Genomic DNA, 13524 nt, shown 5'->3' on the forward strand with positions numbered 1-13524 from the left:
CTCAGATACCAAAATGTGACTCAAGTCCTTTACAGAAAATGGAATTAGTACTACAATATAACCTCTATTTTTCTTTTTTTTGTTATGGCGGTACTGTGATTTAAACTCAGGGCTTCATGCTTGTTAAACAGGTACTCTACCACTTGAGCTGTATCTCTAGCCCACCTATATATACCTTTTTCTTTTTTTTTTTTTTCTGTCCCCTCCCTGCCCAGTGCTGAGAATTGAATCCCAGAGCCTCACACATGTTACCACTGTGCTACACCCCACCCCACAGTCCTATAACCTATACTTTAAATCCATTCTAGATGGGCTGGCAGAGTGGCTCAAGAGGTAAGTGTACCTGCCTAGCAAGCCTGTGGCCCAGAGTTTAAATCCTAGTACTGTCATAAAAAATAAAAATAAGTAAGTCCTCTCTAGAATACTTACAATACCTAACACAATGTAAACACTATGCAAATAGTTACGATGCCATATTACCTTAAGAATGATGAGAAAAACGTCTGTATATGTTCAGTATAAACAACTTGATTTTTTTTCCCAAGTATGTTCCAACCGTGGTTGGTTCAATCTTTTAATGTAAGACCTACAGATACAGAAGGCCAACTATATCAGCACGAGCAATTCTATACTGTTGAGGGAATACATAATTCTACCAAGTTTTAAATTGGCAAAAAAAAAGAAAGAAAACTCTCCTAGAAAAAGCACCATCCCCAAAAGGTATATGCTTACCACACTGTTTGCAACTATATCAAAGTGAAAACAGTTACTGTGAACAATCCAAACTCAGTAGTCTCAAAAATAAAATATGCTTCTAATTTCTAATTCTGGAACAATTCATTTAGATTTAAATCAATTAAGTAGTATATAATATTAAGGAATCACATTACTGCATGGAATTAGCTATAAAATTTACGTCCTCACAAAAAAACCTCCTGCCACTACTTAGTCCTATTTTAAAAGCTGCTGCTGGGGCTGAGGGTGGTACAGCACTTGCCTAGCATGTGCAGGTCCTGGATTTGATAACTAGTACTATTTGTTTAATTAAAACAAAAGAGCCAGACATGGCTCACACCTGTAATCCTAGCTAGTTGGAAGGCTGAGATCAGAAAAATCAGTTCAAGGCCAGCCCAAGTATTTCACAACATCCCATCTCCAAAATAACCAGGGCAAAATGGATTGGAGGTACAGCTCCAGTGGTAGAGCACCTGCTTTACAAGCTCGAAGCCCTGAGTTCAAACCCTAGTCCTACAGGGGGAAAAAAAAATGAGTTACAATAAAAGAACCTTGTGTCAGGAGAAAATAAGCTTTTGGATCCTCAACACAGATCACATCCAGAACATAAAATTAATATTTATCATGAATTGATCTTTGATAATATGGAAAAAAGTAATTTTTTAAAGAAATAAGATAGCCCAACCTAGTTTCTAACCTGTTATATAAAATTATACCTTTCCCTACCCTATCTCTCTCAAATAACTAGTAACAATGAATGTATGAAATGGTTTTTCTGTTCGTGGTTCTGATTTAACTAGAATAAAAGACAACTTTTAAAGATAGTGGAACATCATTTTCATGTAATGCATGTGGGGGGTAGCATGGTAATAATCTGAAAAATGGGATCTGAGTTTTTCAGGGTGGAGGAAGAGCTGTTTAGGCAGTACGTGTGACAAGGAAGAAAAAGCAAAATTACACAAAGAATAAAATACAAAGAATCTGTAGATCACTATCACAAGCTCTTTAAAAACTTCCCATGCAGGGCTGGAGGAGGGGCTCAAGTGGCAAAGCACCTGCCTGGCAAGCATGAGGTCCTAAGTTCAAACCCCAGTACCACAAAAAAAAAAAAACTTCTCATACCAAAAGGAATGAATGAACTTGCGAGAGAAATTTTTGTGGTTTCTTACTTTATTCTTTTCTTCTTTATAAAGTTGACTTTGGGGAGGGGAACCTCATGTATGTGAATAATTTATAGAAAAATATTATAGAATAAGATTGAAATTCTTTGGATCACAAATAGAAGTTAATTATAGGACTTTCAGAATGTTAAAATATTGGCTATGAAATTACTATAATCTTTTCAGAATTCTAGAAAACAAGTACTTCAAACTAGAATCACTGATCCAAGAACAGAGGTGCTGAAGGCAGTGACTCCATTTCAAAATCTCCCTTGAAGCCAATGAACAGTCACTTCTTCAGTCCCAATACTGATCTGCTCCTCTCCCACCCCCCACTCTTTTTTCTTGGCAGCACTGGTGTTGAACTTAGGTCATCACACTTGCTAGGCAGTTACTCTTACTGCTAGAGTCACTTTGCCAGCCTTTTTTTTTTTTTTTTTTTTTGAGATGGGGTCTTTTGAACCATTTGCCCAGGGCTGGCTTCCTTTAATCTCTGCCTCCTGAGTAGTTAGGACTATAGGTGTGAGCCACCGGTGCCTGGCTTGCTTCTTCCTAACACCTTGCCCAATTTTAAGTTGAGATGAAGAAACACCCACATGGGTACTCCAAAGATTTCTGCGATATATAACATGCTCAGTTGTACTCTAAAAGAGCATGAGGATACTCATACAATTCTTCTGTGGGGTTTAGTCCAAAGCAGGAACAAATCCTCCATGTCTCTGCTAAAGTCTCTACCATTCATCTGTATTAGGAACTTAAGGGAAATTTTCTCCATTTCTCTGCCCATAGTAAATGTTGTTCAGTTACACCAACAGTCCTTTTGCCTAAGGAAATCACTAAGATGTTTCATGAGAAAGAAAAAAGAAAAAAAACTATCAACAACTTTAAGAAACACTGAGCTAAACAGATTATCTGATGACCTAACGATATGAAATTTTAATAAACATATACATTATGAATTTCCCAAATGGGGATGTAATAACTGAGTTCCAATTCGACACATGATGCCATGGAAACATCCTCCAGGTATACTGAAAGACATTAAACAACAGAGGCATTACTCTAAAACTCCACCAACCCCACCCCACCTCTTCACTGGTTTATAAGTTTTAAGAATTATCTAACCTTTTACTCGCTAATGAGCAGAGTAATTAATGTGATCTAAAATAATTCAAACATTAGCCAGGCGCGGCGGCTCATACCTGTAATCCTAGTTATTTGGGAGGCTGAGATCAGGAAGTGTGGCTCAAGCTGCAGAGCATCTGCTTTGCAAGATCAAAGGCCCAAGTTCAAACCCCAGTCCCACCAAAAACTTTAAATAAAAATAACTGAAACACTTCCAGTCTTATATTTTAGGATACTATTTGTATACCTTCTGAAACAAATGAGGGTAGCAGGCATTATTTAAGCCACAACACTGATTTCATAGGAATTATCCCTTTTTAAATTATCTGGTAAATGAAAACTTACATTTTTAAATCTAATGACTTGTCTTTAAATCTGTTGGGTTAGGGGTATAGCTCAGTGGTACCGCCCAGAAATGTGCAAGGTCCTGGGGGCTTGATCCCCAGCACTGCAAAAAAAATAAAAATAAAAATAAAAATCTTACTGTTAATCTACAATAAAAATATGGTTTCTAGAGTCATAGATGGTTGAATTCCATTTCAAAAGGGATCTAAAACTGAGATCCTCTTAAATAGCACTGAGTTAATGAAATTTATTCTTTTAAATTTCCCACTCTTCATCTGCTTTTAAACAGATTTAAAAACAAACCAAAATGCTACAAATATTTTTAATCTGCCTACTAACCCAGCAAATGGATTATAGCTGAAATATTGCTTATGTCTTCCACTAATTTATTCTCTTCTCCTATTCTTTAACAGCATTTTATTCCATCTCCACTTCTTCCTCTGATTTCATCTGTAATTCATTTCAACTGTTCTCAGGCAGCTCTTTTCTCTTCATAAACAGTAACAAATAGTGATAATCTGAAAAGGACGAATGTGGGTTTGTATTCAACAACAGATGGCTTCAGATCACTACTTCAAACAGAGAATGGATGCAGATGTGCCTGAGACACTGATCTTCCAGCTCTCCTGGCATCTTGGGTCTGCAGCACCTCTAGCCAACAAAAAGCAGCCTCTCCATTTACCCCAGGATGGCAGACAAGTATTTTTCTATGGCTGTCTTCACTTGAAATAGATTGGAAAGCATTACTCCAAGCAACTGCACGAAGACAGTGGCAGTAAATTTCTCCTACACCAAACAGTTTAAGAAAAAGTAAACAAGCCAAGCATGGTGATGCATTCCTGCAATCACAAGATGAGGCAGGAGGATCTTGAGTATGAAGTCAGCCAGTGCTACATAGTGAGACTCTGTCTTAAAAAAAAAAAAAAAATGAGGCGCTAGTGGCTCATGCCTGAAATCCTAGCTACTCAGGGGGCAGAGAACAGGAGGATCACAGTTCAAAGCCAGCCCAGGCAAACAGTTCTCGAGATCCTATCTTGAAAATACCCAACACAAAAAAAAAAAGGCTAGTGGAGTGGCTCAAACAGTAGAGTGCCTGCCTAGAAAGAGTGAAGCCCTGAGTGCAAACCCTAGCAATGAGCCAAAAAAAAGCATAAAGAAAGAGAAAACAGAAAATCAGTCTAGTCCTTGAAAAATAATTTTTTTCAAGATGGCAATTTAGTTAACATTTTCCCTAGAAACCCCAGTGCTGCTAAAAATAAACACCAAATAGCCTTCAGATTAATTTGCAGATTATAATCCTTGCAATAAATTGTAATACACTACCTAAAAGAAATCAGGCTGTATTTCAGTAGGGAAAAAAATAAAGCACTCAACATTGTTACTAACTCTAGCATTCCTGAAAAGGATGCTTCAAATTTTAACTTCAGGCTAAGGAAGTAGCTTAGTGATAGAACACTTCCTACCAAGCACAAGGAGGGAAAGGGGGGGCTTTAATATGCATAAAAATCACATGGAGATCTTGTTAAAATACAAATTCTGATCAGTAGGGCTGAATGGAGCCTGAGGTTTCTAATGAGTTCCCCGGTGGTGCTTATGCTACAGAATCCATAGACCATACACTGCCTAACACCTTTACTTTTATGACACTGATAAAGATAACTGATGACAGTGTAAAGGAGACAACAATCCCCACTTCATTTCATTTTTTTCCCATGGCACTGAGGTTTGAACTCAGGGCTTCATACTTTCAAGTATGAAGTACTCTACTAAGTAGTTTTATCCACACCTCCAGCCCTCATTTAAAAATGTTATGGATTCATGAGATTAGTCTGGGGGAGAGAGAGTTATTAAAATGTTTATGTGTGGAGTAAACTCAGCTTCTCAAACGTGAGGGGGTGGGTCTAAGGTTGAAATAGTGAAAGCAAACACAGTGTTTGCTTTAGCTGCAATGTCATATATATTAACTGTCATATATATTAACTGATGTAATCTTCAAAACTGTGAGGTAAATACTGTTGCTAGCCCTATTTTATGGAGGTGAACTGAAATCACAGACATTATACCACATATATCTAATAAATGAGGGAGCCAAGATTTGAACTCAGAAACCAGTTCAAGCCTACATTTTTAATCACTGTAATAGTACTGTATCTTCCAAGAACACAAAGCAGCATAATTAAAACAGCAAATGGAAATAAACAACTTACTTTTGAGAAAATGATGTAAGTGCTAAAGTACAAGGTGTTAAAGAACAAAAAGTTAGCAACAGCCTGAATCAGAGGTTCTCTTCAAGTGACGCAGCCACAAAAGGTTAGCATAATAGCTAACACCAAGTACTGGGCTAATTTTTCCCCCTTTAGGGTAGGGGCATGGCTCAAATGGTACAGCACTTGCCCAGCAAGGCCCTGAGTTCAAACCCCAGTAACACACAGAGGAAAAAAATAAGCTGCAAAGAGGGACAACGTTTTGATGGCAAAACACTTGATTTCACTTCACAGAATAAGCAGTTTGAGAGCAATGTCCCAGGAGTGACTAGTGAACAAGAGTTCTGACAACCAGGACTTAAAATAGCAGCAGTGGCAGACTGAAATGGCACTAATGAAAATTGTGTTAGTATAAAGATAATTTGAACTAAAGAGACGAGTAACTAAAAGTAGAAACTCTTAAGAGGCAAAAAAAATAATGAAACCAAGAATTTGATACTGTAGAGAGGAAGAAGGAGGAAAAACAAGCTACTATTGCAAATGAAGAAAAGAGGAAGATAAAGACACAAACTTTAACTCTGAATACTTTTTAGGAGAATAACAAAACTAATCACCAGAAAACTTTTAAGTGATGGCAAATTGTCCAGATAGTGCAGCTGCAGAAGACACTGGACCAAACAGATAGATCAGGTCAAGCAAGAGGAGATTAGTAATCATTATTTCAATGAGTCCAAATATGGATATGGCTGACCAAGCACAAAGTTGTCTCAGGAAACATAGCATAAAGGCATATGAGATATGCAAAAAAGGAAAAGGTTAATCCTCACATAGCAATTTCATTCACTTGACAAATATTTACTGAAACCTACTATGCATTTGGCAGTATCCTAGGTGCCAGGGGTACAGGAGGGACCATGCTAGATCAAAGCCCTGGCTTCATGGAACTTACATTCTAATGGGGGAAACTGACATATCTTTGGAAAAGAACACAGAACAGGCATTATTATAAAAGCCTAGAATGGAATCCTTTAACACAGAGGAATATGCAGAGCTGTTGGTGGGAGCCAAGTGAACAAAGTATTAACTTACTCCCTCCCATTCAGAGAAAGTCCTATATCCTAAAGTGATTAAGTTGCTCCTTCTCCTCTAAACATAGACACTTAAACCAAAGAGAAATGCATTTAAAATACATCTAGAAATAATTTATTTTTATTTACATATTTTTTTTAAGAAAGGGTCTCACTATGTATCCCAGGCTGCTCTGGAACTCTCTGTCCTGCCTCAGTCTACCTAGAGTGCTGAGAATAGTCGCTGACTCAAAATGTATCTCTATCTATAAATAAAAGTACAATTTAAATTTTACTTCCAAGAAAGCCTGTTAATAACATTCCTCAGACAGGCAAAGTAAATTATAATACTTCAAAGTTTTCCAAGTTTGTCAGCTCTTAGATCAAAAAAGTTTATTAGTGGACCCATCTTAAAAATAACGAGAACCAGGCACCAGTGGCTCACACTTGTAATCCTAGCTACTTGAGAGGCAGAAATGGGGGGGATCGCAATTCGAAGCTGGGTCCTATCTCAATACAAAACAGGGCTAGTGGAGTGACTCAAGTCACTCTAGTCACCTGCCTAGCAAACATGACGCCCTGAGTTCAAACCCCACTCCCACCAAAAAAAAGATAATTAGAAATGCTTTTCTATAAGTGGAAAAGGTATCCTAATCAAAGAAAAGAAATCTTGAAGTTAGCAAAAACTTCAAGATTTGGTTTGGTGTATCTCACTAATAGTTAAGCCCACATAGTACTCAAGGCTATAAACATCTGACTTAGATTCCTAAAATAACCAAATTTATTAAGTACAATTGCTAGTCATAACATGGGAAAATTTTAAGAAATTTAACAGAGAATATAATACCTTTCAGGTCTTGAAGAAATTATTGGAAAAGAGTTCATTACTGTAAATTCAAGCTGCTATATTTTTTAAAGATACAAGCTAGTGTATATATAAATCTAGAAGACTCAAAAGTCTGGCAGTAGCTAAGTTTTCCAATTTTAGATTTCTAAAACAAGATACCACAATAAGGTTAATAAATGTGTTTCAAGAGATAGGAGCTCCACACCTACCCAATTGTCTGCAACACCTACACACTACAGAAAGCTGATTTGAATCGAGCACTCCTTTTTAAGTTTCTTAACAAGCAATCTGCTCTCCATACGAATGAGCAACAATAGGGATACCTGTTCCAACATGAACTACCCTTTAACAACCCATGACACAATTGGATCGCACTTGCTTTACAGTGTCAGTATTTATTCTAGTCAAAGACAAAACTTAGGATGCACCTAACATTCTAAGGAATGAAAACTGTGATCCCAAAAGTCTGAAAATATTACTTAAGTATTTTTGGTTAAAAATCCAAAACTTATTTTTAGTGACAAAACTAAAGCAAGCAAATTAAGTTGCAACTTCTAGCAAGGAAAAGTTCGGCATAAAAATAAACACTCTTTTTCACAGCCTTGCACTTGAGTCCAGTTCTCTGCATCAAAGTCATAGGGGAGAAGTCGGACTGGGAAAGTCATTCTGTATCAAAGAACTGCTCCCACAAATAAGTGTCTCTGAGTACAGGCAAGGGAGACCTTTTAAGCTAATGCCTACACAAGTGGCTGTGTTACCTTTCGTTTTTATTCCCTGGCAGAAACTATCTAGGCCTGTGATTTTAAGCCTTCCTGTATTTTAGATTTAGTAGTCGTGAACACAGGTAACAGAATTTCGAAAACTCATCTCTGACTACGATGTGTTGGGAAGCTGGGAGGATGATCGACTAAGACGGCAAAAAGCTGTCTTGATTTGGTCTGTTTCTGACTTGTGGGAGTTAAAACTCTCACCCCTTATATTGCGATGACGTAATCTTCCACACTGCATTTCTCCTGGACTTAAAAGGGAGGGGAAAAAAAAAAAAAGAAACGAACAAAGAAAATTTCCTCCTCTTAAGAGGAAATAAGCAAGCGGCCCAACCACGACATGGGGAAGAGGTAAGACAACTCCCTGAGAAGGAGCTGCAGCTGAATAAGCATGGAGAGTTGGAGAAGCAAACGGAAACACTAGGGGCTCGGCCCAAGGCAGGGATCGGGAGGCTGGGGACGCGGGGCTCTGACCTACCCTGCGGGATGGCCGGCCTGAAGGCCAAGGAGGGGCGCGGCAGAGCCCGGCCACTGCCGCCCGCCCGCGCGGACCCTCCCCACCGCCACTTCCCCGCCGCGGTCGCAATTCCGCTCCCCTCCCCCGCCCGCCGCAAAATGTCCGCGGCGGCGCCGGGCGAAGCAGGAAGTCGAAGCGCAAGAGCAAGGGGCAGAACCCAGCCTCCGAGCCCCAGCGACCCGCCCTGGCCCGCCCGGAGTCTTCGAGCAGCTCCGCGGCCAGAGCTCCGCGTCCCGGCCCGGTGGCCCTCAGAGCCAGGAGCCGGAGGGAGGGGGAGGGGAGCCGGCGGCTGGATGGGTGTGACCCCTTCCTTCCGCCGCTGCCCGGTGACAGCCCGGCCTGGCTGCACCTTCGGCCGGCACCCTGAGCTCCGCTGCGCTCCTCACGGCGGGCGGGCGCCTCCCGCTTCCCTGCAGCGACCCCTCCCCAAGATCCCCTCAGAACCCGGACCCGCGCGAGCCCGGGAGCGCACGCGAGCCCGGCGCTCTCTCCCCGGCGCTTTGCACTCCCAGGCCCCGGGGCCCCAGAGACCGAGTGCCCTCGAGGACCGAGGGAAGCCAGGGACCGCGCATCGATGACAGGACAGAGGGGGAGCCGCTCCCGCTGAGAGCCTCGGGCCCCGCACTCACCTCAGCTTCTCCGCCGGGGCGTTGGCAGCACTGTGCGGGGTCTCCTCGCCTCCCGGACAGGGGCACGCGCCTGACGTCAGCACGCAGAGACGCACGGTTGGGTACCCGCGGAAGTGGGAAGGACCAAGAGAGAGAAGGGGCTAGGGCGGCCCGGGGCGGGGATTAATTCTGGTTCCGCCCACCTGCGGCGCACGCGCAAATCAGCGCGTCTCGCATACTCGTTTGAGCTCGGTAACTGGTCGTTTGTACTTGAACAGGATTGTGTACAGAGCTGCTACTGACGTTTATTTTGATCATTGCAACCTTGTGCTTTTTTTTTTTTTTTTGCAATACTGAGGTTTGAACTCAGGGCCTTGTGCTTGCTAGGCAGATGCTCCACCACTTGAGCCATGCCCCAGTCCCGATCATTGCAACCTTGTGAAGGAAAGTATTATCTGTGTGTGTGTGTGTGTGTGTGTGTGTGTGTGTGTGTGGTACTGGGGTTTGAATTCTGGTCCTCACGCTTGCTAGGCAGGCGCTCTACCACTTGAGCCATTCCACCAGCCCAATTCTTTTGTGTTGGGTGTTTTAAAGATAGAGGCTCAAGAACTATTTGCCTGGGGCTGGCCTCGAACCATGACCCGCCTGATCTCTGCCTCCTACATAGTTAGGATTACAGACGTGAGCCACCAGCGCCCGGCTGGGCTTTGTTTTGTTTTAATTATTCACTTACTTACTGTATTTTTAGTAGTTTTTCAACAGGGTTTCACATTTTTGCCTGGGCTGGCTTCAAAGCATGATCCTCCCAATCTCTGCCTCCCAAGTATTACAGGTATGTGCCACCACACCCAACTAAGATAACTCCGTTTTTGAGTGTACTGTAGGCATGCAGCTAACAGCCTTGCATGTAGTAGCTAATTTAATGTAGCCACCCTATAAGTTAATAACTATTACCCTTATTTTCCAGAAGTATGAACTGATACTCAGGAGTGGCCCGAGGTCACCAAGCAAGGCATTGGCAGAGCCGGGGCTTGTGCTCAGGAGGCTGGCTCTAGTTGTCCACGACAGTATCACATCACTCTGCAGGTTTCTTTTAGAGAAATCCTAAGAGAAGCCTCAATCCTAGTTCTACTCTTAATGAACTGTTAACATTTTGGTATACACCTTTCCAGACTTTTCCCTATGGACAGATACATTCAGTGCAGAAAAAGATGGCAGCAATCTACTTTTGTCTCTCAAAACAACATTCTGAACATCTTTCCAGGTCAAATAAAGCATCATTTGTAAAGGGCTGCCTTCTCTGTGCAGATGTTACAACATTTACCCAATCAACTGTTGCAATTTAAGTTCAGCTATTGCAATTTTTGTCAGTGCTGGGGATGGAAACCAGGGCCTAGTGCATGCTAGGTAAATGCTCTGCCACTGAGCTACAGCCCCAGTCCAAGCTTCTGTAAATGTCTGAGGAAAATTCAGAATCTTCCTTTCTTTGACCTGAAGGGAATGTGCTAGTTTTCTCCCTCCCCAAGGCCAGCTGGCAGCTCCCCTTCCTTCATCCTGCCTCCAAATCCCATGAGTGTCCCCAAACAATGCCTGCCCTTTCCACCAACAGCAGTATCTTGATGGGGTGTCACCCAACTGTTTGGCCTTTCCTGCCTTTATTCAGAAAACAAGGACTCACTTAGTACTTGGTCTGTTATGTTAGGTTTGGCCAGAAGGGCACTCCCTTACTTTTCCACAGCCTGTTAGCACCTGACCCCAATCTACCCTGTCCTTGATGCCAGCTCAGTCTCCAGCCTCCTAGTGCCGTCTTCCCATGGTTTCCCTGGCTACAGTCACCTCATATTAGAAGGATAGGCAGCCTGTGGGTTTGTAGCTCCTTTTGCCTGTGATCTTCCTCCCAGGGTCCACCCCTCCTGGTAATAGCACTTCCCTTTCTCCTGAAGTAGCCTCTGCCCCACTCTCAACCCATGTGGCTGGAGGAGATGACCCTATCCCATTTGCAGGATGGACATGTGACCCAGGCTTGGCTAATCAGAGCATTGTAGAGTGCCCTGTCACCCACCACGAGGAGACAGTCTGCCTGAGGGCGAAACCAGGACAGCTGGGGAAACAGCTGAGAGATGGAGATGCAAAGCCAAGTTCCAGCAGCACGACACAAGCCATTTGGATCACTCTTGCTTCTGATATCTGTCACATCAGCCAACAAGTTCCCTCTATACCTGGACCAGGTGGAGTAGATTTCTGTCACAAACATAAGATCCATGATGAATCACTGGGACACCCATGTCCCTTGTCTGCCCTGTGTGGTACTTGGCACCACCCTGTGTAAGTGATTCCCAAGTCCCCACCTTCTTCACACCTATTCCCACCCCTATATCCAAATCCTCAGCTCCTCAGAAGCCTGATCAACACCCCCAAGGTCATCCTCCAGTTCCTGCCAGACTCTGTGGCTGCATCTGCAATTGGCTCCTGAACCTTTGTACATCTTTCTGCATCTCAGATCCTGTACCCACGAAATTCATATCCAGTTTCTAGAAGCTTCCTTTAAGAAACTCTTGCTTTAATTCATTTCACCCAGTGGGGCATTCATCGTCCCAGATTTCAACTCCAGTTGAGTTACTCCCCTGCTCAAAACCTCAGTTTTCTCCCTCACTTTCAGAACAAAATGTGAAGTCCTTTAGCCAGACATCCTGGGCTTCGTGACTTGGCACCAACCTGCCATTCCAAAATTTCCCTATTTCTCCAGGGACACAAAACAAATAGGATGTAAATAGATAGACAGATAAAGACTGAGGCAAGAAAAAATTCCGCCTTACTTGAGAGATGGTCAGTTCTGGTCTATGCAGACCTTCAACTGATTTGATGAGGCCTATCTGCATAAGGAGAGTAATCTGCTTTACACAGTCTATTGATTCAAATGTTAATCTCTTCCAGAAATACCCTCGCAGGCACTCCCAAAATAATATTTGACCAGATTTCTGGAGGAGAGTCAAAGTGACATAAAAGTAACTATCACACTGTCCATCACATAATGTATGCCACAACTAAATTACTTGGTATTAACATACAAGTGCTATGACATCGTGCCTCTCTGCCCCTGCTCATGCTGTTCCCTCTCCTGAAACACTTTCCTTGCTGATCCATGCTATCTGTCCAGTATCACTCTCCTTCCCACCAGGATCACACCTTTTGCCAGCACCAACTTTGTATCTGTTCCCATCCTATGCCTCTGCATATTTCATGGTTCCCTTTCCTGTCTGTCAGGTTTCTTGTATCTTTTCCAAAGGCTAGCCTGAGTCTCAGCTCTGAAGCCACTGATCTGGATTATAGGCATGAGCCACTGGCATCTAGCTCAGTTTGCTTTTTTATGGGACAGGCAGGAATCTTATCTTACTCATCTTGTACCCTTTCCCTAATTTCCTGGCACACTGCTGGTCCTCAAAAATGTTTGATAAATGGGACTGGGGGTAATAGCTTAGTGAGAGAGCACTTAACTAGCATGCATGAGGCCCTGGGTTTGATCTTCACACAGTGAAGAAGAAAGGAAGGAAGGAAGAGAGGGAGGGAGGAAGGAAGGAAGGAAGGAAGGCAGAAAGGAAAGGAGGAGGAAGAAGGAAGGAAGGAAGGAGAAGGGGAGGAAGGAAGGGAGGGAGGGAGGGAGGGAGGAACAATGCATGAATGAACACAACACCACCCCTTCCACATTGCCAGCCTGCATCCCACTGCCAAAAGTCATCCTTGCAACTTCCAACTTGAGTACTATGGGAGTACTTGCTTAGGCCCTTGGCCTGTTCTCTTAGGTCCACCCAGGGTTTTTCTGCCCACTGCTGGCTCCCAGGAGCAGGCACTGTGTAGGATACATCTGTGTCCTCTGCAGCCCTCTTCAGATGAACAGGAGGAGCCTTAAGCTGCATTTGGTGCCAAATGCCAAAGACTGCAAATTCATCCTCATCCCTCTCCCAGGGCCTGCCAAGGTAACCCAAGCAGGAGGATCTACATGAAAGGGACTCTTCTCTGCAGTCCACACTCTTAGGATTTATGTGAGAAAATCCTGAGTTAAGACTTACCATGTGACTCAGGCAATAAAACTACTAAGAGAAGCAATGAAGTGATTATCACAAAAACCCAGTTCCTGGCTGCCTCTAGAGG

General features: G+C 42.8%; 2 protein-coding genes across 6 annotated transcripts in view; both read right to left on the bottom strand.

The window, feature by feature from the left end:
- The window catches only part of Cdc42 (cell division cycle 42), an 82191-nt gene that overhangs the window by 34656 nt on the left and 34011 nt on the right, over window positions 1-13524 (bottom strand). The window contains exon 1 of one of the 5 annotated variants that reach the window (XM_020177120.2): window positions 9397-9550. The exons of 1 other annotated variant lie outside the window; for it this stretch is intronic. The gene's annotated coding sequence lies outside the window, so the exon portion shown is untranslated. Of the gene's footprint in view, window positions 1-9298; window positions 9324-9396; window positions 9552-13524 lie in introns of those variants that run through there. 3 more of the 5 variants (XM_074081059.1, XM_074081060.1, XM_074081062.1) reach the window with 3 other exon arrangements.
- On the bottom strand, window positions 517-9612 carry LOC141424891 (uncharacterized). Its single transcript, XM_074079618.1, has 4 exons — window positions 9579-9612; window positions 8455-9378; window positions 3366-3468; window positions 517-3157 (listed from the first exon to the last, which is right to left on the bottom strand). The coding sequence occupies exons 1-3, from the start codon at window positions 9610-9612 to the stop codon at window positions 3404-3406; spliced, it is 1023 nt and encodes a 340-aa protein (XP_073935719.1). The 3' UTR covers window positions 517-3157; window positions 3366-3403.

This window comes from Castor canadensis, chromosome 7, assembly GCF_047511655.1.
Source record: "Castor canadensis chromosome 7, mCasCan1.hap1v2, whole genome shotgun sequence".
Taxonomy (NCBI): Eukaryota; Metazoa; Chordata; class Mammalia; order Rodentia; family Castoridae; genus Castor; species Castor canadensis.